The 26,876-nt window shown below is 48.0% G+C and overlaps 1 protein-coding gene across 1 annotated transcript; it reads right to left on the minus strand.

The window, feature by feature from the left end:
* Positions 1-144: 144 nt before the first annotated feature.
* On the minus strand, positions 145-26,651 carry IL15RA (interleukin 15 receptor subunit alpha). The gene is made up of 7 exons (XM_039872436.1): positions 26,243-26,651; positions 11,955-12,149; positions 10,396-10,488; positions 8,231-8,425; positions 7,659-7,691; positions 2,500-2,578; positions 145-964 (listed from the first exon to the last, which is right to left on the minus strand). Exons 1-7 carry the CDS (start codon positions 26,649-26,651, stop codon positions 859-861), a joined length of 1,110 nt encoding a protein of 369 aa, XP_039728370.1. The 3' UTR covers positions 145-858.
* Positions 26,652-26,876: the final 225 nt, after the last annotated feature.

The raw sequence follows: 26,876 nt of genomic DNA on the forward strand, positions 1-26,876 counted from the left end.
CGTTAGAAATTCTCCAAAACTGTGATCTGATCCAGCTTTAGGCAAGATTTTTGTTTTTTACCTTTTACAAAAAGCTGGGCTCTGCATTCCAGCTCTTTCTCCTCTTTTTTCCTTGTATACATTTCCTTTCATTGATTCTTTGAGTGCATTTTTAAAATTGAAAATAGACATTTTATTTTGTTCATACAAGGCACAGTTTCAAAATGCACATCATCTAACATCTCGATATAATAGATAAGGAAGTATAAATATCAATGCATATATATGGAAAATGTCACTGAGTTCAGTTTTCTTTTCGAATCCTTAAATCGAGAGCATTCATGGAGCACGATATCTCTTTGCTCCCTTTGAATGCGTGCAGAGCACCCGGCTGGAGGGAGTTTTAGGAGCTGAAATGCTGGTGTCATGTTCGCAGACACCCCTGAGACAGGGAGGCCTAGTCATTCGCTTAGAACTTTCGGTATACTTCTTTTCTCTGTAAACCACAAGGCAGGATGAGGGACGGAAAAGACAGTCCAGCAGGTAAGCTATCCTGAATAAATGTAAGAAAATAAAGTCCTGACAGGAAGCCCTGAGGCCTTCACCGCCTGAGACTTTGCGGACTCGGGTCAGCCCTACACCTGAGGCAGGGCGGGGCGGGGCGGGCAGGCAGCTTCCATCCTGAGGCCGGAGACCCTGCTCTTACAGGCGGGACCTCAGCTAGACCCAGTGGATAAAATGACGCCAGGACATTTTACCATCCTCGCAGGCTTTTCTCCGACGCCAACCCTTTGTGTCTTTTCGAGGTCCCCTGCAGCCAGAGTGGAGTTGGCGCCTTCGCTCCGGCTTTTGTGGGCCCTGGTTGTCCCCCGGAGTTTCCTAGACGGCATGGCGGTTTTCTGTGTCGTCTCTGCCATCAGTTCCTCCAGTCATTGGCATATCTTCTATATTTTCCATTTCAACACCGGGCGTCCAGGAAGTCTGCCTGCGAAGCAGATCATTCAACCGTTTTGAAAAGACAAGCATGTCGCACTCAAATTGAGTAAACCGCCCCTATCAGAACACTCAGGCGGGAAAAAAACTTAGGTCGCCTCCACTCACAGATAGTGTCTAAATCCCGTCTTGGCACTTTTAACCCCCTCGCCCACCAGACAAGGCGCCCAGTGCAGCTAGAGCAACTTCTCCTGCCTTGCTGACCTGCCGAAGGGCCAGCGGGTGCCAGCGCTGGGGACGAGAGCGGGAGGAAGCAGCTAGGAGCCCCGCCAAGCTGGGCGTGATAATCTCGATAAAGATGATGTAACATTTATGGAGCTTTGAACCTGGTGTTAAATAAACAGACGCATATGCGACTCGGTTCCCAAGTAACCGAGCGGGAAGGCGGAACCCATAGTCCACGTCTCCCGGTCTGTCGTCGAGGGATGCGTTTCTGGGCCACGAGTCTGGGCCAGCGGTTCCTTCCAGGGGTTATTCAACCCACCTCCTGAGGGTGGGCAGCTTTTTTCAGGCATTTTAAAGTAAGCACTTTGAGCTTCTTGGAGGTTCACCAGTTCTTAAAGATAGATTTATGAATATTTCTTTAATATAGCCGGTGAATATTGATATTTTCCTCTCATGAGCATATTTTTCGCTCATGTATATATCGCATTTACTAACTCTTTTTAAGAATATATTTTTAATGTGTTATTCTTTTAAAAGGTTGTATAGAGTCTTTTTTAATAGAGTCAATGAATATAGTTAGTCATGTCTTAAAAATATAACTCCAAATATAGCATTGTATATGGAGATTATGATATTCTGAAAATCCTTTTAAAAGTCATTTTGCCAGTGTTTCAGCATTTTTTGGATCGTTTTGACAAATTTTGAGTACTATATAAACCTTAGTTTGTTAATTTCTAAACTGTTCATGAGGTTTATGGCATTTCTTATCGGTCGAGATGGCATGAACAGCTTTTGAAGGTTTATGTCAGTTTTTAGATGACTATTTTTCGTTTTGGCTTTATAGTAGCATTTCACGAAATGTTCATTTGTCAAAGTTAGGCCAGAAGGACGGTGTAATCTTTATATTGATGTGGTATTTAGAAAACAGTATTTTATGACTAGTAACTGAAAGTTTATGTTCAACAAATAAACTTCGTATATTTGTAAGAAAGTATATCCATATTTAATGTGTGTTCAAGAAAAATACGTTCATGACTATATCCTCAGAATCGATTACATATCCATCAAACTGGTTATTTGGCGTACTCTTTCCTTCTGAGGTGGCTCCTGGTGAACGTGCCCCATGTCACCAGTTAGGCTCAGGCCACCCCATCTCTGACGAGCGCCCTGCTTTGGAAAGTGAAGGGCCCTACAGGCCTGGCTCAGGGACTGCTCGGCTGCGACACTGTTCTTGGGGAACCCAGAAGGGGCTGCGAGGGGGAGCCCGTGTCTGTGGTGGGGAGCGGGTTCTCCCCGTGAGGGGCTCTTCTCTCCGAGGGAAGGGAGAATCGTGTCCCGTGTCACCCCCCCTGTGCCACTCACCTTGATTGTCTGCAACGCACCACACGGATTACCACAATGGTTGCTCCGAAAAGCACAACGACAAGTATGGGGACTGCCACTGTGGAAGAAAGGAATGAAGCTGGCATCGGGCTGACTGACGGGCCCGGTCGCGGATTCGCCTCCAAGAACCCGAAAAGCCTTTCCGGTCTTCGTCCCTGCAGAAAGCTCCCCGCCCTTCCCAACCCGCTCGTTAACAACACTTACTTCGCTCTATTCTACACCCGAGCAAAAATGCAGCCCTTTCCCACGGAGGCTGCCAGTCCAAACCGTCTCCATTCACACCATCCCAGGTCCCCTGCTCCTGATGCCTGTCCTCCCCGGGAGAAGTGACACGGCGATCGGCAGGGACGAGGGTAGGTCAGGAGGGGAAATAAGAGCCTCGGAGATCAGAAGCCGGGGTGGAAGCGTGAGGCAGAGGCGGCCAGCACTTCGCGGGAAGAAATACCTGCTGCTGAACCCAGAGCCAAGAACATAGACACGGCACGGGTCTTTCTCGGTTGTCCTTTGTCACCACTGTCCCCTTTTCTGCAGCTTCGCAGAACCCCGGTTTGGAAGCAATAGCATGCGATGCTATTTCTCTCCCAGGGTCATCATCGTTAGTTATTTGCTACTTTCTATGGCAGAGGAGGAGTGAGCGGTAGGAGAAAGAGGAGGTGTCACAGAGAGGTCTTACGGATGAGGGGACAATGACGGAATGCTTCGGGAAAGGAAGAAACGTGCTTTGAGCGAGAGGCGCGGCGTGGCACGGGGTGCCGGGGGAATTTAAGGGTGGAGGGCCGGTGGCCGTGACAGCATTCGAGACTGATGGGACAGTGCGGGGTCTTCGTATGGAAGCATAACCCGATGGCAGGGCAAACGTAACTATTTTAAAACACTTGCATCAATAACAAGCTCCAGGCAGATTTGGCCAGTAAACCTTAATATTGTGAAAGCTCTCTGCAAAAATGACCTCCTTGCCCCATGAGCCAGGGACAGCCCCGGACATCTGGGGAGCAGCTGTGTCGCTGTGGACCATGAGTCACATCCATCGCCCAGACCGGCAAGCTTCTACAGAGGCACAAAGCCTTGCCTGTAGGGATAGTTCCCACAGCTCGGCCTTCGAAACACAGCCCTACTGAAAACTGACGAAATTCACGGCTGTGGGGAAGCACACAGACTCTCCTCCGGGTAGGAGTGTAAACGCGTGCGGTTTTTCTAAAAGCTTTAGAGAAGGCTATGCCCTCTGATTCTCTAATTCAAGTTCTTAGGAATTTATTCTAAGGAAACGGAAAAGAATAGATAGAAATATTCAGCGAAGTATTGTTTAAAATAAGTTTGAAATGTGGATCTGCATTTCTCATCACTAGAAAATTGGTTAAAATGTGGTACACACAAACAGTGGAATATTACTCGTCCTTTAAACATTATGAAATGAATCTATATTAATATGGAAAGAATATATTAATAAGTGAAAAAAATATATTAATAAGTGAAAAAAGCTGGTTGAGATAAAAATGAACCAGAAATAATCTCCAGTAAGTCACGTGTGCCCATATGCACAGAAAAGTCTCAAAGGATATATACGAAAGAATTAAATAATGATGGGATTTAGATCATCTTGATTTTCTTTTTTAAAAAGTTTTCTTCCTGACACTTTTGCAATGACACTGTAATCAGAAGAAACGGTAAGGCTGTAAAATCAAACTACCTGCACCTAATTCAATAAAAATAAGCCCAGATAAGTTGTTCCCAAAGAAGTAACAGAAAACATGGGAAATCGGTGAAAGACATTTTGACTTTTCAGACTTGACATTAATCATCAGTACAATTAAAAGCCAGAGATATTTTTGTTTTAGCAGAGAGGCTGTAGCCTCTGGTGAACTTATCACATTGACTAATCGGCTTGGCATGCATTTACTCTGCATGCCACGGTTTATTGGAAAAGGCAAGTTGATGTAAACAATAGTTCTACTTTCACAATGCTTCTTCCTGTTTCTTTTTCATGAGAATAAAAACTGCAGACTCTCACTCAAGCGAGGAGAGGATCCCTGAGCCAATGATACAAACAAAGCCATTTGAAGTCCATGATTTGGCCTCTTCTTCAATTATATCCTGACCTAAAGAAATCAAAACCAGAATCACTAAAACGATAGATTAATGTATCGGCTGCCAACGTTCTCTACCCTTCTGTGTTTCCTCGAGGGGTGCACTGATTAGAGAGAAAGAGAAACGTCTGGTGAGACAGTGGAGGAGAGAGCTGGATTCGAGTCTGGGAGAGAGAGGAGAAAAAAATAGATTATTGCACAGGAGGCCAGTAGCTAGCTGCCTGCCTTGAGTTCGAGCTACAGTGAGCGTTGTGTAGGGTCTGAGGCCGAGAAGTGAATATACAGGGACTTGCAGTATGTAAGTCCTTAGCAGTCGACCTGCCAACTGGGTCAGTCGGGGAATAGTACGTATTTCTGATGGCACCCTGACCAGAGTGCGCGAGTGCCCACATCTGGTGGCAGCAGTTTTCAAGTAAGAAAACTTACTTGTCAATTCATTGTTCCTGGGCAGTGGCTTATTTTCTGTCTCTTACTGTGCTAAGCACGGCGTAAGGGCTGGGTTCAGAGCAGGTCCTGAGTCAATACTTAATGGATCAAATCAAACTGTAAACATTGTACGAGCTGAAGCGCATGAGCTTAAAGTGCCACTGGCTTTTTAATGAGACATCTGCATTTCACTGCCGCTCAGGACAATGCCTGGCACAAAGTAGAACTCAGTTTACGGGGACTGAACGATACACAGGTAGCTCATATCGACCGCTGCAAGTCCATCTTAGATCTGAAAGACAGAGGAACACTAGGTTCTGAAACCTGAACTCTTCACTCTCAGTGCACTAAATGGATATGGCCGTGTGAACGCTGTCAGAGGCGACGTTTTCACCTTTTATTTTACAATCCGAACTCTTCAAGAATAGCTTAGTCAACGTTTGGAGACCAGATAGCGGAAGGAATAATTGAATAAAGTCACCAATCAAAAGGGCTGCCAAGGGAGCCAGCAGATATTTAAGACAAGGGGATGATAAGCCACACTTCTTGAAGATTTTGTTTAAATGTTAAAGCCTTCTAATTCACTTACGCATTTGCTCATTCATTCAATATTTACTGAGCTATCTACTCTTTACCATTTTCTGTTGAACTAAAAAAAGCAACTTTTAAAAGTTGTAATATCTTTTTATGGCCTTATATTTTCAAAAAGGCGAATGTGATGGTATTGGAAGAATCAATGGGCTGATTAAAACATTCAGCTGACACTTGCTGAGCGCTCTCTATGGCAAAGGAATTTTTATTTTCTTACAGAGATGAGCTCAACTGATCGCTTATTCATGGGGTAACAGCAGCGCCCACTGATGCCCAGGGAGCGGTGTGTACCCCTGCCACATGTACCTGAGGTGGCTGGGACTATATATAACATAGTTTGAAGGCACTATCACTAAATAAATGTTTTTAGAAAATTAGCGTGATTTCCATTTTCGTTTCTACCCGGTTAGCAGATGAAACTCAATAACACACAAAGAAATAAATCTAGTTTTCATCTCCTTGTTGATAATGACTTGTTCTGTCTTACACTTAGCTGTTTACGTGCCTGTCTTTATATTAAGGCAGCCTGAAAGAAGAAACTCTTATGCATACATATGAAAGATTTCAAGTTTTTTTTCTTTTAAATCTCTGTCTTTTCACAGTTTTTTTGCACATAACTATCTTTATCTATTGTAGGTGTCCAGTTAATGTTTATTACATTACATTTCAGAATTAGGGAGTGAGTTTCTGATAATCTCATGAAAGACATGAATTAGAAAAAACATATTATAGATTACAGCCTGTAATAGTTTGAAAATCTAGGTAGGAAACATGGCCCCCAAATTTTATGTGTAGGAGTTTATCCTACAGACATACTTGCACATATGCAAGATGATATAAGATTTCACCATCATTTTTTTGTAATACAGCCAAAGAATACAAGCAGTCACGTGTCCGAAGAGGAGGTTGGCTAAATACACTGCGGCAGATCCATAAAAGGGACTATTTCTGTTGAAAAGAACGGGGTATTTGTGTATTGGTATGGAAGGGTCTCCACGATCGAGCACTGAATGAAAGCAAAATGCAGAACAGCGAAAGTAGAAATCCTAACTGCGGGGCATCATGGACCCTGCGCCACATACAGCCTGACTCTGAAAGGGACACAGACACCTCCGCTTCCTTCCAGCAAGGGGATCTGCAGTCAGAGGCCTCCCCTTAAATGATAAACGTGTTTTTGTCTCAATGTCCTCTCGTTCAATGCCACAGTGTCTCCACGAAAATACTCTCCGAAGAGCCCTTCTAAAATGTCTCGCTTTTGCGCACATGTCGTGACTGTTTTTAAAACCGTTCTAATCAACTAACTGCTGATGAGCTGATTAGCTTGGATACAAAGCTACTTGGTTTTTTCCCCCAGATGACACTGATGTAGATAAAATGCAGCCACAAACATGTAAATCCTTCTCTCGCGGGAAAACTTGGAAATAGAAAATAGAAATAATTTTCGCCCATGTGAAATTAGAGTGGATTTTCGGTTCATCGAAAACCTGTCGGACGAAAGTATTAGGCCCTTTCCGACTACTCGTGTGTCTCCCTCCTCCCTTCATCCTTCTCTGTCCGCCCTGGACTCCCTGGGACATTCTCCCCCGTCTCCTCGCCTCAGCGTCGTGTGCATCTTTGTAGAAAGAAGCCTTTCAGACAGAAATCCGAACAGGTTCGCCGTCTGTGCCGACGCCCCGTGCGGGAAGAGTGCGGCCTGTGTGGCAGCAAAACGTCGCCTCGGTGACAGCCACCCTCACGGTTCCCTAATGAGCCCTGGACAGAAGTCCGGCTCTGCTGAGTAGAACCCGGCGGCTGGACGGGCCGTTGGTGCGATGCGTCGACTCCGGTCTCTGCATCGGGAGCCGGACGGCGAAAGGAGCGACGGCAAATAAAGAATTCCAGAAACGGGGTGATCGTGGAAACTACTGTCTACACTGAGTGGCAGAGGGAGCTGCCAGTGGCCGTGCTGGGATGGCAGGCAGGGGCCAGGACCGTGCAGCTCCCCGGGACTGGGGCCCCCTGGGCATCGACGCTGCCGGGACAAGGGAAAATACTTACCCGTGACGTCGGTGAAACTGTACGAACGTGCACCTGCAGAGAGAATATCGCGGCTCAGTTACAGCGTAGCCCTAAAGGCGCTCATTTCTCTCAAAGCGGGAGAAACTTTCGACCATGCGGTTCCCATCCGAAAGCCTCGAGAGAGAGTCGCGGCTGGCAAACCAGGCTCATTGCAGCAAAGAGCAAGCGAGGCATTCAGATGCTGTGAAGAACCAGATAGGCCCTTACAGGGGAGGCCGCTTACGAGAGCCCCCCCCCACCACCACCATCCTACAGGTCACGACTCCAGGTGGCGGAGGCCATCCTCTGTCCTCTGGACTGAGAGGAGGCACACGTGACTCAGCTTCTCGGCAAAGCGGGTTAATACGCCGAGCCTTGTCACGTCTGGGAGACGGACTTTCTTTTCTGGCAGGACGGCGCCGGGGCAGAGCATGGAGGTGAGAGACCAGAGCCCGGCGGCTGCGGCCGAGAGCAGGTGCGGGGGGCTGCTGACCTTGGAGGGCGGGGGCGGGGGAGGTGATGCCACGCACACCACAGCTGCCCCTCCTAAACTGGGCAAGGCCATCGCCAACCTGGCTTGTCGAGGGAGGAGGTGGGAGTGTGCCCCACGACCTCTGCCGTCGTCTGGGGCGGTGCTTGGGAGGGCTCCCTCTTCACGGTCCCCGGGCTTCCTGCAGAAGGAGGCTCCGATGGCATCGGCCCCACGCCTGGTACCACGGCCTGCTTTGTGGCCACTGCGACATCCGACTTGGAAGTGAAAGCGGGCTCTGTAGGGAGGTGCAACACACAGAGGACATAAATGTTGAGAACAGAGTCTTTCTCAGCTCCGGAAGACAGTGAGCTTAACACCTGCGCTCGTGAGCCCGCCCCACCCCCACACACCTGCTGGGACGGAGCAAGTACTTACCGTTTCTGGAATCGTGTGAACATGCACCTGCAGAGAGGAGACTGTTCCCGCACACCCTCCCCAGCGCACACTCCACGTTCCTTAGGAAAGTCCCTTCGGTGTGTGACACAGTCATCCATCCGCCTGGAACGGCCATGTGCCTTTTGCGAATGCTGGAGTCACGTCATGTCAGTTAAAGAAAGGTCCCAGAGGGCGGAGTAGATCCAGGCTTGTTCACTGGAGAAGACTGACCTCAAAAAAACGAGGAGAACTGTCTCTGCCAGAGACATCTGGGATGCCGATTTTCATTTTTTTTTTTTTACATGTTTGCACAAAACTTCTAAATAAGGGGAGCCTGAGATTTGGCCCCTCTGAACTCTAGAAAGTTTTCGAAGAGCGTCCTGGCTTTGCCTCGGTCTCAGCATGCTTGGCCATCGGCCACTGTCTCCTGGCCATCGGCCACTGTCTCCGGGCCGCTGTCCCCTGCGCTCCCGGCCACGTGTGCTGTGAGCCGTCCTCCGCCCTTTGATCCCTCGTCACCACCTCACACGCTCCCACACCCCAGGCGCTGTGCGGAGCGTCGCCGTCACCCTGCGCGCATGGCACCCGCGGCCGAGGCAGCGACCCTGCAGCTTCGTCTGGCCGAGTGTCTGGCAGGGCTGGGACAGGCCGCCTGATTATTCTCACCAGTCGGGTGAACCAGGTGGGATGCAGGTCACAGGCGGTTTAGAATTACCCCGAACTTAAACACAACCAGCGCGTCAACCTCTTCCTTCTGTTTGTAGCCAACGAGGTAACTAGAAGGAAAACTTTTTTCAGCAGTGGCTCTCAGCTTTGGCTATTGAAGAAGCGCCTGGGAGCTTCTAGAACCCTTCCGCCCAGGCTGCTCCGAGGCGATCCCCACGGGCAGCCGACGTGAGGAGCCAGCGCTCTCGCGAAGGCGTGCCCGGGCGGTGCAGGTGCACATAGCAGGGCGATGTGCCGGGGGCAGGAGGAGATGCGGGCCGGGAGGAGCCCCACGCTGGCTGGCGGGACACACGAAAGCCCAGGGCCAAGCGTAAAGTCAGGGTCCCACACGGTGCAGGGCACACGGCCCCACGATATGTAGCATCCGAGACTGAATTTTCTTAACATCAGGACAGTGCTGGAGAAACTGGGGTGGATGGTTCCCCGGGACCCAGTGGGGATGTGGGTCGTCGGCAGGCAGCTCTGCGCCTTGCCTCACCTCACGGCCGTCGCGGTCAACCTGCCGAGTTCGAGACTGTCGGGAGGCGGTTCTGCCTGGGTCTCTCGGATTTCGGAGCGTCATTTCTTCCTCTTTTTCCTTTCTTTTCTTTTTTTTTTTTTTTAACACAGAGCTCCTAGAATCAGAACTCGTGGCATGCATTGCTTCTCGTTGTTGCTTTTCAAAAAAGTTTATAACTGACACACGGTGTCCTATCAGGGTTAGGTGTACCACATGGTGACTCGACGTTTATGTGCGTTACAAAGCCATTGCCACAAGTCTGATCCAGGAGCGCGGTGTTTTCCACCGGCCATGGGGAACACACGCAAAACCTCAGACCTTCTCCTGTTCTTGACGAGGCTATGAGTCTACGATGAAGTTTGATCTGACATAGTATAGTGGATTTTAAACCACCATAAATTATGCACGTGCGAAACCTGGCTATCAAGCACCTTTGATTTAAAAGAGAAAGTTAAGAGGAAGTAAATTTTTAATTTTGACTTAAAGGTTTTTTTTGTGATATAAGTCTGTCATGGAGCTGCAGCAGTGGCCCACGAGCCCGAGGGATCTGCGGGATCCTGAGCGTTAGGGAATGGAAGTCCTCAAACAGTCTCCAGCATTCCTACCTTTTCCAGAAGGGGAGGGGCTGTCTGGCTCTGGGGTCACCCTGGCCGGTGCGACTGTGGAGGGTGGCCTTTGGGGAGTCAGGGAGCGGTCTCCTAGAGAGAGGACAACCACAGGGCATTTACGATCCTGAGCGTGGAACCTGGGGTGGCTTCAGAACTGGATGTTTGTTAAGTAAGAACATAAATACACAAATTTAGAGCAGACGCATCTGGCTTCCTAGGGTGGGTCAGAAGCACGAGAAATAAGCAGCGTCTCTGAGCCCGTGGCTCCCACGCGAATGCACACACAGACGCGAACGTGGCAGGCGGCAGGCGTGCCGGCACGTGGGCATCGGTTCCTTCATCTCCAAGGCCCACAGGGCCACGTGGATGGGCCGAAACAGATGCCCCTGCTAGCGGCGGGGGAGGGGGGGGCTGCATCGCAGGAGAAGAACCCTGTGTCTTTGATCAATGGTGTGACCGTGTCGCTTTTTCTCCAGAGGGAGGCGCTGTCTCCGTCTTCCAGGGCTCTATAAGCATCCTTGAAAAGGCAGTCCAGAGACAGGGCCCTGAGTCCTCTGCAACAAGTAGAAGGCTTCCCCCTGGCCCTGCCTCTGATGTTCACGTGACAGTCACATGGGGAAGGAAAAGCACTGACCTAAACACTACAGATTCCATGGGAAAGTCTGGTTATCCAAAGAATCCCACAGCAGAGTCATCTTGCTGTAGAGCAACCCCTTCTCGTCTGATTCCCCATAGAGAAGTTGGGAATTTTCACAAATGTCATCTCAGAAAGTGTCTAGCTCACTGCTGGCATGCACCAAGCGTGTGATAAATGTGAAACAGGAATTCTCTTGGAAGGCCATGGGTTAATCTTTATTTTTCCAGAGTAAGGGGCTTAGTATTCCTGGAAATGGCACTATTGGCTTCCACCCCCAGATTGTCCAGCTCCTTCTGGCATGGCTATTCAGCTGTAGATCTTTTTTTTTTTTTTTTGTTTTTTGTTTTAAGTCGACTTTAGCCACTTTCCCTTACACTTGCTCTGGAGACATCCCCGCCCTGGGTACCTCCCCAGGCTCGTGGGGTGAGTACCAGCGGAGAAGAATGTTATTTATGTATTCTTTCCCTGTGCCTGTCTCCTTGGGAGAAATTGGCAAGGTTTTCTGGGAAGCAAGCATGCTTGCACACACATTCTTGTCTGTAGGCAAACTCTTGCTACGATAATATTAACACACTGGTGTTAATAATAGTTAATAGTTACCAGCTTTCACTTGATCTTCCTACAAGCCACAATGTTGCCATCAGGCCCATTTTCTAGATGAGGAACCAAGAGCTCTGAGGTGTTAAGGTCCTTGCCTGAAATCCCACAGACGCTAAGTGGCTGAGCCAGGATTTGGACCCCAAAGTCCATGTCTTTCCATCTCTAGAAGGTGTTGTTTAGAGGTTCATCAGCTTATTTGGGCTCAGACCTCAACACAAATCTCTCGGCCTCTGATGGCCTCTTCCCACTGTGCAGCCTTGGCGAGGGTGGGGCGGTGGGGGGGCGGGGTGGGGGGAACGGTGCCGGGACGGCTACTTACTGACACACTTGAGACTGGGGATCGTCCACTCGGTCACGTTTGTGTCCTCATTACGCAGGCACTTAGTCAGGCTGGACGTACCAGCCTTACGCTTGAAACCAGAGTTGCAGATATACCGTTCCCTGGAGTTCTCGTTGTAACTCTTGACCCGGATGTTTGCGTGTTCGATGGACGTGGGAGTCGAGCACGTGGTGCCTGCAAAAATGCAGATACGAGGGGAGAGGTGAACAGATTTCGGTGCGTTCAGGAGCCTTCCAGGAGCCTTGCCTCATGTGCCAGGCATCCAGCAGAGCTGGGGACCGAGGCGTGATCTCTGTCTCACCCTCTGCTTGCCATCATCTTGGCTCAGTCTCTCTCAGAGGTATCCATCCATCTCTCTCGCTCTCCTCCGCCCCACCCGCATGGAGCCTCTGAGCTTCTTGCCCAAACCACGGCAATAGCCTCCGGGCAGCCAGCCTCAGCCTCAGAAACGCCCAGGAGATGACTTCAGTCTTGACAGACTTTCTGCTGCTCTTAGAATAAAAAGTAAAATCCTTAAGGAGTCTTCAAGGTTCTGCCAGGCCTGGCCACTCGGGCCCTTGGTCCCCGCTTGCCGCTCACCAGGCCTACCTGCTGCCCTCCGCTGACCCCACTCCTGGCCGGCCAACTCTCGCCATCCTTCCCAGCTTACTTCGACATCACTTCGTCGGAAAAAGCCTGCCCTCACCCCCACAGTCAGCCAGGACCCATATTTCTGTGTTCTTTCCTTGTTCAGTCATTTTCACGGCTGTAATTAAGATGTCGAGGTGATGTAGTGAACAGATGTCTCACCATCTGTGCTGTAAACTGTAGAGGGTAAGAGTGAAGTCACATTATATTCCGTGACCCTAGTACAGTACCTGGCAAGAGCAGCTGCTCAAGCAATACTCGTTCAAAGAATGAATAGATGAACCCTCTTCCCCCAACACCAGGCTCGAGTCTGACCTACTGTGAGTGAGTTCAACTTACTTAATTTCTACAGGGAAAACTGGCTTATCTAATTTTTCTCACTTTTTTGGAAGGAGCCAGAGGCAAGGTGAATTTCCCCAGATGGCTCTACTATTATGATAGCTGGAATTAAACTCAGACTCCAGAACTTCAGCTAAAAAGCCTGGCAGTGGGGCTCTGGCTCTGTTGGGTAGAAATGAGGAGTTTCGCAAATTAGCATCTAAGGGTGTTAGCCTAAGAAGAAAAGGAGGGACCGAAGTGTGGGCCATTTGCATTTTGAGGACTCCATATTGGTTATTGTCTTTTTGTTATTAATTATTTATCACAGCCTGCTGATATTTTTGCATCCTCGGAAAAATTTCTTTCTTATATAAAAGTAAGTAATACAAATGTTAAAGACAACTTGACTTTAATGATTCGTAGGAGCTCTTGCAACTTCTTTCCTACTTTATGTAACAATGACAAAACTGGCAAAGAAGAAAAATTAATTTTTTTCCCCCACTAGGCAAAATTTAGTGAAATTGGTGTGATTTATCATGCACCTAATGTAAAAAGCGGTGAGCACGAGGAAAGAATCCATTCATAAGGCCTTGATGACAGGTAAACTATATCCTCCTTGGCACCAAGTTTGTAGATTGGGGTTCTATAAAGAAACCCCCAAAGGGCCCTCAGTTCTTAAAAGGCGAGGGCCCGGCCCACGTATCGGCATGATTATGTCACATTTATTTTTCAATTACAGTTGACATACAATATTATATCAGTTTCTGGCGCACAGCATAGTGATTAGACATTTCTGTGACTTAGGAAGTCATCGCCCCGATAAGTCTAATACCCATCTGACGCCACAACTGCATGGTTTTTATCCTTTTTCCTATTAATTCGATACGTGCTTAGGCTTTCTTGCATGCAGAGGCGGTGAGCAAGAGCCGGCTTCTGAGCCGAGCCTGGCCTGCTGCGGTGGAGGTGGCTTAGAGCGTTGGCAGGAAAGTCCCACAGAGGGAAATTCTGCCGCAGCGTTTCCCACCGTCCCAGAGCTTGTAAGGACACGTTGAAGAAGCATTGCCCTCGGCATTGCTAACGTGTATGTGCCGGGTGGTTCCCTGGCTGAGGCGCCGGCCAAGGGCAGCGACCACGCTGACCAAGGCAGCGGTAGGGCATAAACGCCGGTGGCTGCCTACAGCCCCCCGGGGAGCTGCCATTTTGGCTTCAGGTCTGGAAGCCCCAGGAGGCCTCTGCTGAGCGGCTGGGACATGAGCAGGCGAGAAGGTCGGGACTCAGCCGAGAGAACCAAGTGAAGCACTCTTTCTGCCATGGAGGGCAAACTAAGGGGGAGACCGATATGGCGCAGTCAGATTCTCAAAGCAGAGGAGGAGGGCCCCCCTAAATTGTGTCTGTGCCAGGGGTCAGCAAACTATGGCCCCTGGGCCACATTCAGCCCACCCCCCACTTTTGTCAATAAAGTTTTATTGGAAAACAGCTTTATTCATTTATGTATTATTGATAGCTGCTTTACTTTACAGCTGCAGAGCTGAGTCGTTGCAACAGAGACCAGATGGCCCACAAAGTCTAAATCACTTATTCTCTGGCTCTTCATAGGAAAAGCTTGCCAGCCCCTGGTCTATGTGGCCATTAAACAAGTCATCGCCCCTGTTACTGAGACCGGTTGCCCAGGGGGTCGGCACAGGGCTGGTGCAGCCCTCAAGGTAATCGAGGCTGGCGAAGGTAGAACAGCCCAGGCGGAAATAAACACCTTTCCAGACACGCTGATCAATGGAACAGAAGAGCCCAGAAGTAAAGCCATAGCTGGACGCTCACGTAATATATGACAAAGGAGGCAAGAATATGCAATGGGGTAAAGGCAGTCTCTTCAATAAACGGTGCTGGGAAAATTGGACAGATACACGCAGGAAGAAAAGAAATCGGACCGCCTTCTCACACCATATACAAGAACAGACTCAACATGGAGTAAAGACTCCAACGTCAGACCCGAAACCATAAAACTTCTAGCAGAAAACATAGGCAGTAATCTCTCTGATATTGCTACTAGTAATTTATATGTCTATGTCTCCTCGGGCAAGGGAAACAACAACAAAAAATTAACAAATGGGACTACATCAAACTAAAACGTTTTTCCACAGCAAAGGAAGCCACCAACAAAACGAAAGACAACTGACTGGGAGAAGATATTCGCTTATGATACATCTGATAAGGGATTAGTATCGAAAATATATAAAGAACTCATACAACTCAACAACAAAACAATCCAATTAAAAAATGAGCAGAAGACCTGAACAGATACTTCTCCAAAGAGGAAATACAGATAGATGGCCAATAGACCTATGAAAAGATGTTCAAGGTCACTAATCACCAGAGAAATGCAAATTAAAACTACAATGAGATATCACCTCACACTGTCGGAACGGCCATCATCAATAAATCAAGACAAGTGTCAGCGGGATGTGGAGAAAAGGGATCCCTCGCGCACCGTTGGCGGGACTGCAAATTGGTACAGCTGCTGTGGAAAACGGTCTGGAGGTTTCTGAAAAAATTAAAAATGGATCTGTCTTTTGACCCAGCAAGTGCACTTCTGGATATTTATCCAAAGAAAACCAAAACAATCATTCATTTTGAATTAAAGATCTATGCACCCCTATGTTCACGGCAGCACTATTTATAATAGCCAAGATATGGAAGCAACCTCAATGCCCATCAACAGACGATTGGATAAAGAAGTTATGGTTCGTATATACAATGGATTATTAGCCATTAAAAAAAATGAAATCCTACCATTTGCAACGACACGGATGGACCTAGAGGCTATTATGCTGAGTGAAATAAGTCAGAGAAAGATAAATACTATGTGATTTCACTTATATGTGGATTCTAGGGAACAAAAAGAAACTAATCAAAAACAGACTCACAGATATAGAGGACAGTCTGGTGATGGCCATGGGGAGGGGGTTTGGGGGGCTGGGAGAATGGGGTGAAGGGTTAAAGAAGTACAGATGGTCACCGAGATGGGGAGCACGGCACGGGGCATGCAGTCAGCAGGAAGGTCATGGCTAGGTGGAGAGCCAGAGGGGAGAAAGAGCCATCAGGGGGATCATTTCATAAACTATATAAATGTCTAACCAATGTACCGTATACTTGAGACTAATAATAAAATAAAATTTTAAAAATAAATAAATAAAAATAAAAATCTTTCTGGCAAAACTCAATGTAAGTCAAGAGGCACATAACAAAATGGAAAAAAACCAATTGCATCTCATATCCTATAGGGCCAATTTCTCTCACGTGTTGAGAGTTCCTGAAAAATCAATGGAAGACTATCAATCCCATGGAAAAAACGGAAAAAAGATATAAACAGGCAGTTCACAGAAAAAGAAACACAGAAGACTCTTAAATATGTAAAAAGTTAATCAACCTCATTCACAACGAGGAAGTATATGTAACATAAAACTACATAAGACAGTGCTTTCGATTCCCAAATTGGAAAAGAGCCAAAAGTTGATTAATACACTATGTGACTTTCATGTGGCTCAGTCAGCAACACCCGGTGAGGGCCTGTTTGCAGTCTCGAATACACATGCTTTTTGACCCCACAATTCTCCTTCCAGATCCATCTGCCTGTCTATAAATGTCACAGCACTTACACACGAACCCTCTAACCCAGCAATTCCACGTCCAGAAATTTACCTGACAGACGCACTGGCACGTTGATGAGGTGCGTGCGTACCGAGGGACCGATTATCACAGCCAGGACTTGGAGATGGATTACCTTGGATATGGTCAGGAGGTGGCTAAGTAAATGACAGGCCAGGTGCATCGTGAGGACGCATTATCTATTTCTGTACAGTAGACGAAGGTGCTCTTCATGCACTGACGTGGGAAGGTCTCGAAAACAGACTGAGAAAAAAGAGACCTGACCACTGCGCGCTACCGGCTGCCATCAGTGGAAAAAGAAGACACAGCACCTATACACAGGTTCTGTCTGCACACAGACTCTTCGAAAGGACACCACTAACGGCGGAGATGAGGCCACCAAGAGATCTGATGGCAGAGACTTCACTGGATGCCTGTTCTGCTTTCTGAATTTTTAACGATGCCCACGTTTTACTTGCCAAAAACGCTTTCGAAAGTTCCTGTCGAGCTCTGTTTCTGAAGCTGGTATGTACACGCGTGTTTAGTATTCTTTTTCACATATTACATATATGCTGAGGCGAAAATAAAAACATTTAAGGACCAGTGCCCCTTCGACGCTGACCAGTCAGGATAGCTGCTGGCATTAACTGGGACCAGGCAGGGCGACCGCTAGCCACAGGCGAATGGCTGTACCCATGAGGACTGGCAGAATATCAGTCGTACATGTGCGTTCTGAACGGGTTATGGGGGGCGTTTAAAGTTGAACCAAGGGCAAGAGAAAGATAACTCATGTGAAGGGTGACACGTCTCCTGCTAAATGAGTGTGAGACATGCAGAGAATTTTGCCTTTCTCTGGGCAAGTTGAGGCAGCCGGGGGTAAAGTTGAAACTGGGAAGGCTTGTAAGGTCATGGGGGAGGATTCTGGACATCCTTTTGCGGGACGAGACACGAATTACTCTCAGCAGGCTGTGGATGTGATGAAGCGCATCTGCGTTTAGGAGTGTGTGAGGACTGGGCGATTCTAGTCTGACGGTCTGACGACTTAGCTACCTGAGAGGGCTGTGAACAGCCCTCCTCCCACACAGACAAGGTGAGCTCGCACACATCCAGATGGGACCGTGCACTAGGCCCAGAGCGGGACTGCTTCTGGAAAATTCGACCGTCTCCCGCAGCTCTGAACGTGGTGGTGAGGATTCTGGATTCTGGAACGTAAATCTCCATCCATCCTGGAAAACCTCTCGATCATTCCCTGGGTGTCCAGGCTGGTTTCCTTCTGCATCCTGCAGATACGCCACCTTGTTTGATTTCCAGCAGTCTGAGCCTTCTTTGGGTTGGGTGGGATCTGGGGTCAGCTTTGATGAGCCGTGGGCCCCCGTCCAGCAGCTTTGTCCCTCCCCCTCACCTGCTCCCTGTGGATGGGCCTGCCTCGCTTTCTGGACCAGGGCCCTGACCCTCTGCCCAGGTGATGCCCACCTTCTCCTCCAGAGATCAGTCTCCGAGTTTCCACACTCTGCAGCTGATGGCTAGCTTTGTTTGTCAGAGAATGACTACCAGAACCACCGGATACTTACGCACCTGGCTCCCAGGATGCGCACCTCCTGGACCCCTTATGTCATGTCCCCTGGTCAGGTGGGCCTCTCTGGATAGCAGAATCAGAGGGAGCCATCTCGGAATTCAGAATGTGGTTGGAACGAGGTACCTTCAGGCAGGCCAGCTGTCAGACCCTCCCGTCCTACTTCGGGAAGTCCTCCCCTTCAGGCCCAGGGTTTCAGCACACCTCATACCTGAGCTGTGACAGCCGGGGGGGGGTCAGTGGTCCAGGCTTCACTTGATCTTTCTCATTTCAAGAAAGCGAATTGTTTGTTTTTGTCCTTATTCCAACCTTGTCATCTAATATTATATTTTGTAATATATGTTATATATAGATATATCTGTGCCATCCTTCATCACTCCATGCTGATGTCCTGAATGTGCTCTTTTCAGTTACGTGGCCTCTGTAGTGGACTGGAACTTTTCGGTGAGCTCACGAGATAATCATTATTTTAACTTACTACTTTTCTAAAAGAACCTATCTCCTACGAATTTCTATGAACAAAGTTACTAGGCAGAAGAAATGTAGCTGGTTAGTTCCCTTCCTTTCTACCCCCTCTCTCTCCCATCCAGTCTTTGGGTTGTACCTGGTTTGCCTACATCCCTTCCCAAGCACTGTTATTCCCCAAGGAGTCCTCAAGTTCAAGTTTACCAACTGATTTTCATTTCAAATAATGTTCTGAACCTTTTGATCTGTCCTCGGTTGCCTTTTTCCCAGCTTATACTGTTTTCCAGGTTGTTTTCAGATTGGAGATTTTTTGTCAGCAGATCGTGCTACATCTTCCAAGTCTTGAAATAGTCCCCTCCAGCTCATACTGTTTATGGCACACTTTGAAATAAAACATGTGTGGCCTGTCACTCAAGGGGATTTAAAAAGTCCAGGCGGTGGCAGCTGCATCAGCCACAGTAGAAGGTCGTCAGTGCTAGTGCGTGAATCGTGTGACTCCGAGCTGTGACTCCTGTGTGGCTGGGACAGTTTATCGCATGTGAAAGAACCCAAAGTTCTCACAGTTTTCACGCAGCCTCCTTTGGTGGCGGCCTGGCTTATTCCTCTTACCCTTAGATTCACAGCAGGTAATGTGGCTCTCAGCTCCACACTCCACTGCCACACATCGTTACTGAAGGTTTCTTGGGTGATAGCGACAATGAGTGGCACACACCGAAGAGGAAAGATTCACAGGGCGGGCGCTCCGTGTGCGTTTGAGAACCACCGTTTTAAAAGGGAAAGCGAGCCGGGCCAGATACTGAGTAAATCGTGACTGCTTGTAGCTTCCGCCGATTTTCCTCCCAAGCCCATCTCTGTTGTTAAATCTGAGGGTCTGCTCTTCGGGCCGATAGCATCATTGTCCTGCGCCCAGAGGAGCTTGCTTTTTGGAAATTAATCGTGTATTCTGCAGCCATGCCACACTCACTTATGCTGACAGCACTTTGGTAGATCCCATAGGATTTTTTTATGAAGATATCATGTCGTGCATTATTTGAGTATATTTCACGATTCCATTTCATCTCCCTTGTTGACTTGCTAACTATAATTCTTTGTTGTATTCTTTTAAGGGTTGCTTTAGGGTTTACTGTATTTATCTTTACTTCATCACGGCTTACCTTCAGGTGAAGGTGATATATAGTACAACCACCCTAAACGATATATTTCCACTTCTTTCTTCCCAGCCTTTGTCTGTTGTCACACGTTTTGCTTCTACGTATGTTATAACCCCCACAACAGCTTTAAGTAGTTGATTACATATTTTAGTGGCTAGGGATTTTAATAGATGTTTGCTCCGTTTTATTCGTCGTTTCTTGGTGTTTTGTAGCGGTAGGGTTTTCCAGAATATCTACTGTCATTTTGCTGAAACAGGAAGCCCACTGGTGGTCTTTCCATGGTGAACAGCCCTCAGAGAAAGATGAATACCCGAATACTTAATATATGAATGCACAAGAATATCAATATCTGCATCCAACCCAATCAGCCAGTTATTTACTTTACGAAGCTAGACTCTCTCATAAGTACTTTGTAGATAATGCATTTGATCGGATCAAAAACCTGTCACTTCCAGAGGCCTTAATCCCATCTTCTGATACTTCGATAACAATTTCTCTGTATGCTCACGCCCTCATAACATTGTTCCCTAGCTATCCAGCGTCAGCAAGTCTCATCTTGTTTACGATACTGTCAGCTCTTGGAGGCGGCGCGTTTTCTGGTGCTCTCACGATGGCAAGGCTGGCGTGCGACAGGTGTTTTCTGAAGTGAGTTAGTGGCTTATGAACATATAGAGTAGAATGGATGACATAATAGGAGTAAACTTAAGGTTCTGAGATTTTCAAAACTCGTAAGTGGCCAAAAAACTTAGAGGACAAGTCCTAATGATCATTTAAATGAAGTCATTAAAACAGTGCCTAGGGCCATATCTCTTTCTATTTCCCAGAACTGGTGAGTCAGATTTCTTTATCGAGTCGGTTCACATAGTCTAATATGAGTAAGTAGCCCTCGCCTGGTCTCACGCCCAGAGTTCAGAAGTTATCAGGCTAGCATGCCCCTCCCGTTCTTTAGGGAGAGTCAGAATCCATGCCAATATTATCTTATCCTACCTTATCTTATCCATGTCTCTTCTCCTACCATTTAATGCCTAAAACGTGCTAATTGTGTTAGGGTACAAAGAAGTATACGATATGATTTCTGCTCTCAAGAAGCTCACTGTGAAACTGACTTGTCAAAAGCATAAAGGCCTCTGTGTTCACGGTAATCCATGCTCTCTCGTAATTTTTCTAGCTGCCAGTCAAACCAAAGCACTTCCTTCTGGCACTGACTGTAAATATAGACCGTACTCCGGTTGTTGTTCTCGGCTCACCAATTCTATTCTTTCTGTCTTAGGCTCACGAACTGAGCTTTCCAACCCATCTGTGGTGTGATAGGCAAATTCATCATCATTCAAGTCCTTACGGAATGATTCTTGAAGGCTTGATGAGTCGTATGGCTGTAGGTTGAAGAGCCAACAAACGGGAAAGAATGAAATATGTTTTATGCTCGTGGGACTGGAGGAAATGTGCTCCCTCCCCTCTTCTTCACTGACCCCGACTTGGCTGAGGATTTCATCACCACTTGCTGGAACAATTGCAAAAGCCTCCGACTTCGCTTCCTGCCTCCAGACCCTCTTAACAACAGTTCATTCTTCGCACTATTTACGCGAGTGACGCTTCCACCACTCAGCTCCAGCGATGCCCCGGTGCCCAGAAACCATCGGTGGCTCCCCACTGTGCAGAAGAAAATCACGTCTCTCCAAGTAGAAGATGTTCAAATAACACTCACTGTGTATCATGAGTAACACTGATATGGTTTCAAGCGTACGTACTTGGGGATTTTATACTATTATTCACATAGTTACATAATATTTGGTAATTTCCATTTGGTAAAAGTGATTTAGCCCAAAACAACTTAGTCGAAGTGATGATTCGATTAAAAAAAGAATATCCCCAGAAATGTTTCTTAGAATTTTTTAGAATTTTCTAGAATTTGAGGTGTTTCCCCTTGCCTTTTTGTACTACACAGCTAGTTTTCATCTAATTATTCCTGTTCTGTGCCGTTTAGAGCATCAGACATTTTGAAACAACCTGAATATCCAACCATTTAGCGGTAATCGAAGCCTACACACAGCTCCGGCCATAAGGAATTGTTTAAAAAATTGAAAAGGATTGTAAAATATATGCATAGTATACACACATTATAGGAAGAGACTTTGCAGAACCTTATTTTCAGCCTTTTTCAAAATTTATAGTCATGAAAACACTGCCAAGCAAGGAGATCGGCTATAATTTAAAATGAATTATAAAAACTCACAAATTCTAGATCTTTATTACTATTTTGTAATTTTATTTTACTCTTCTCGTAACACAGATAATTCAAAATATTACCACCGCGCTCTCACCAATCGAGTTAACTGGCCAAGCACGATTTAAAATATGATAGAAAAGTGAGATGTGCCTGGTCTCTGACATCTCTGCTTGGCGACAGCGACTTCCAGATCTTCTAGTGAAAACGGAGTCATCTGGTACATACTATTTGAAAGCAACTCCATTTTATTTATGCAGTTTTCCAATGCTGAACATTTAGGTGGATTTCAACAGATCCTATATTTTTGGTACATTTTATCACTTTTGTGCGATCAGTAGTAGCACAAAGCAATAACAACTAGATAAAACTGATTTGAAATAAAAAAAAATATATAAGGTTTGAGCAAAACTTCCCAGAGTTCTGAAAAATGGCTTAAAAATGTTTAAGGACATAAGCTGTATAACCACCCCAAGGGCACTAACACTCTGTACGATCAAACCAAACCAGAACTGGTGAGTGGGGATATTAATCGTGAAACAAATCCTCGTCTTTCAGGCTGTGAGGGCCTTTGAGAAGTAAATGACCTTCTGCCCAAGGTGATGGATCCCCCTCCAAATCAGCCCTGTTCAATAAGAACAGACTGGCAACAACTTGCCATGCCTAGTATCACCGTAAGCCAACAGGGACAGGCCTGAGACTATATGATGTCCTCAGCCGGTGATAACGACTGGGCTGCTCGCTATGCTGTCTGACCAGGATCAGACTACTAAGTAGCAAATTTAATAATTCAGATCTACTTCTCTTCTTAGCTCGCTTAAAACATCTTCAGGTGCCTTCTGTTCTGTTAGTTCCTTGTCCATCTTTACACCATCACCACATTTTCTCGATTACTGTAACTCCAAAAGTCTCCACATAGAAGTGTTATTCCTCTGGTTCAGTTCTTTTTCAAAGTTGTTTCGGCTATACTAGGTCTTGTGTAATTCCATGAGAATTTTGGAATCGGTTGGTCAATTTCTACAATGATGCCTGCTGGAATTTTGATTTGGGGAGACTTGACACCTTAATGATATTGATTTGTCCAATCCACGAACATGGTATATCTCTCCATTTGTTTAGATCTTTAAATTTCTCTTACAAGTGGTTTGTGTACAGGTAATCTTTTCTAGTCTTTTGTCAGACTTATCCCTAAGTATTTCGTGTTTTTGGATGTTATGGCAAATGATACATTTGTTTAAATTTAAGTTTCCAATTGCTCGTTCCTAATGGATAGAAATATAATTGATTTTTATATATTGATATTTTGTCTACACATTAAGGGACACTGATGTTCAAAAAAATATATATATATATACACACACACATATATATATGAGCGATTCTGCAGAGATAATCTTTTCAACAAACGGTGCTAGAACAATTGGATATCCATACGCAAAACAAACAAATAAAAAACCGAACCAATACAAAACCTTCAATCCATCCTTCACATTATTTTAAAAAATTCATTAAAAATGAATTACAGACATAAATCTAAAACCTAAAACTCTACAAATTCTAAAAGAAAACTCTCGTGGCCTTGGGTGAGGCAAAGATTTCTTAGATATGACACCGAATGCATAATGCATAACAGAAAAAATAAGTTGAACTTCATCAAAATGAAAAGTTTCTGCTTTTCATCAGACACCGTTAAGAGACTGAAAAGACAAGCCACGGACTTGCAAATCATATATCTGATAAAAGACTTTTAGCCTGAATATATAAAGAACTCTCAAAACTCAATAATAATACAACTCAGTTTTTGAAAGGGCAAAAGTTTTCACCAGACGTTTTACCAAAGAAGATATAGAGATGGCAAATAAGCACATGAGAATATGCTCAATAATTAGTTACTAGGAAAATAAAAATTAAAACTATAAGAGACCAGTATATACCTATGAGAATGGGTACAATTAAAAAGACTAACTAAACACACACACACACACACACACACACACACACACACACACGTGTTGACTATGTGAGGTGACAGTTGTGTTAACTGACCTTATTGTGGTAACATTTCACAATTTATACATATGTCAAGTCACCATGTTATACACCTTAAACCTCACAATGTTATATGCCAATTATATCTCAATAAAGCTGGAAAAAATACAAATAAGAAAAAGTTTTTTAAAAAGTGGCCATACCAAGTACTGACAAGGATGCGGAGGGATTGGAAGTCTCCCGCACTGATGGTGAAAATGCAAAATAGCATAATTATTTTGGAAATCAGTTTGGCAGTTTCCTAAAAAATTAAGCATCCGTGTGTCGTGTGATCCAGCCATTCCACTCCTAGCCATTTTCTGTACCTAAGAGAAATGAACTCCTGTGTCCACGCAAGAACCTATATGTGAATGTTCACAGCAGCTCTATATGCAACAGCCCAAACCCAAAACACCCATTAACAAGTGAATGGATACTGAAGACGCGAACCGTGTGGTATCTATGCAATGCATACGACTCTGCAGTAAAACGAAAGGAACTAACGCTACAAGTTAGAATTAAAATTCATGGATGCATGAATTCTCAGAATGACTACTGTCAGTGAAAGAAGCCGGACAAGAAAGAGCACATACTATACGATTCCATTTCTATAAAGTTCTAGAAAATGCAACAAATCGGTAGTGACAGAAAGCACGAGGTGGTTGCCTGGGGGACAGGGCCACGGGGTAGGTCAGGAGTACGTAGGAAGTGAAGAAACTTTTGGTAGTGATGATCATGTTTACTCTCTTGGTTGTGGTGATGGTTTCCTGAGTGTCTGCATTTACCTCTAAACTTGTCAAATCGTGCAATTTAAAGTATGTGGTTTATCTGTCAATTACCCCCCAGTAAAGCTGTTAAGTTAAAACTGAGAAACATCAGGAGGTACGAGACGTCAGCAATAGCTTCGTGAGGTCGAGGGCGGTGCCTAGAGGGTGAGCTTAGAGATCTTGCTGGCAGTGTCCCTCTCTGCAGCTCATCTGTCCTGGGTTCTCACGTTCACATGGTGCAACAGAGTTGCCCGGGTCCCCCGTCTCTGCAGGGACCAGACAGGACACTGGTTGCCATCTGGGAGGGACTGACCAGGTCACCAATGTAACTCCGATTCCCAGATTTGGGATTAAAAATCTAAATACAGTCCTGTGAAAATAAAACCTCACGGAATCCTGCAGAGCTATGAGGCTCACACCCAACTGGCCAGCAGCAGCTGGATGGATGGCTCTGATCAAGTACTGGGTGGGCTGCTCCGACCGGCTAGATGTTAAGTGCTTGGGGGTCGTGCCTTAAACGCGCGCACGCACACGAGCACACACACAGGGAGAGAGAGGATGGGCCTGCTAACTCCCCTGGGGAGTCCCCCGGATGGCCTTCAGTGGGTCCCTGACCCCCAAATTCTGTGCCAGCTTTGTAAGTTGATGCATTCATGCATTCTTCCGGGGAGAGGGCTCGGAGCTCTCATTAGTTCTGGGTAAACCGGTCCGACTGAGTAGATGTAAATGACTGGGCGGCAAAGAGCTCCCGGACTGAAGAGATGACGGAGCTCCGACATGGATAAAGCCAGACCCAAAGACCTACCTACCAGTCACTCGTCGGATTCTCCCCGCTGAGCTTACTCTCGGCCACCCGTCCCAAGCCATCAGGAATTCCATTCCTCCCGTCGCCCGGAGCGCGGACCCCGCCACCCTGCGCTCTCTCGGTTCCCTGCCGCTGAGGAACGGGGAGTCGCCGCCTCGTCCCCAGGTGTGCAGGGCTGGCACGACTGCCCTCCCCCGGGACGCGGTCCCTCCCGGGGCCACCGCGGCCCACCGTGCTTTCTGCTCGCGTCGGAGGGCGCGAGGGGCCGGGGTCCCCCGCCCCGCGCGGGGACCGTGCGCTGCGCGCCGTGCGCGCTCCTCGGGGGGCTCCTGACCGCGCTCGCTCGCCTCCCGAAGTTGCTGCGGAACTCCAGCCCGCGGCCCCCGTGGCGAACCCCGCGTCTTTCCCTCTGCCGGGGACATCGGGGGGACGCTGCATTGGAAGCCGGTCTCCCCCAGCTCCCTCCCCGGGTGACCGGGGGGCCGGCGTGGGTGGGGGCGCGGCCCCGGCGCTCTGCCCCGCGCCGCCGCTCCCCGCACGTGTCCCGCGGGCGCACGCCCCCTTCCTCGCCGACCGACTCGCGGCCGCGGCGGCTGCGGCGCCCGGTGCCGCCCCCTCCGGCGCCCCGGGCCCCTCCCGCCCGCCGAGGGCGCACGCGTCTCCCTACCCGCCGTTGCCGGCAGCCGGAGCAGCAGCAGCAGCAGCAGCGGCGGCGGCAGCAGCGCGGCCAGGGCGCGGGCCCCGCAGCCCCGGAGCCGCGCGCGGGCCATGGCCTCGCCGCCCGCGCGCGCACGAGCCGGACGCTCCGGCTGGAGGCGGCGGGCGCCGCTCCCGGGGCCGCCTGTGCCGCCAGTCGCATTCGCTTTCGCTTTTGCTTTAGCCCCCGGAGGGCCGGGGAGAGGTGAGGAGCCGCGACAGACCCGTGACTCAGCACGCCCATCCCCTCCTGCGCAGAAAGCCCCGGCGGCCGGGGCGACCCCCGCGCCGCCGCCCGGGCCCCGGCCGCCGCTGCCCTCTCCGTCCGCGCCTCGCGCGACGCGGCGCGTGTCCCCACGCACAGGGACGGGCCGCGCCATCGGGGAGCGAGGTCTTGGAGGTACACGCGGTGGGCCCTCACGCCTCACTCCCGATCGACTCCGCGCACCTGTCGCTGCGGGGGGACGCCCCGGACCCGCGGGCGACGGCGGAGGTGTGGCAGTGCCGCGTCCCCCCGGCCACCTGCCCCGGAGCGCAGCCCGCGCCACCTGCTCGCGCCTGCTCTGGCGCTACCGCTTTGCCTTAGGCCGGCTGCATCTTTATTC

Source organism: Pteropus medius, unplaced genomic scaffold (genome assembly GCF_902729225.1).
Source record: "Pteropus medius unplaced genomic scaffold, Ma_sr-lr_union100, whole genome shotgun sequence".
NCBI classification, from domain to species: Eukaryota; Metazoa; Chordata; class Mammalia; order Chiroptera; family Pteropodidae; genus Pteropus; species Pteropus medius.

Excerpts from the sequence above, each read along its gene's own strand:
- IL15RA (XM_039872436.1), bottom strand. The coding sequence starts at position 26,651 with ATGGCGCGGCCCGTCCCTGTGCGTGGGGACACGCGCCGCGTCGCGCGA. Across the intron at positions 10,489-11,954 it reads CCCCAGTCTCAAGTGTGTCA|GAGACCGCTCCCTGACTCCC; the intron begins GTAAGTAGCCGT and ends TCCTCTCTCTAG. Across the intron at positions 965-2,499 it reads GTGCGTTGCAGACAATCAAG|GCAGACTTCCTGGACGCCCG; the intron begins GTGAGTGGCACA and ends TCTGCTTCGCAG.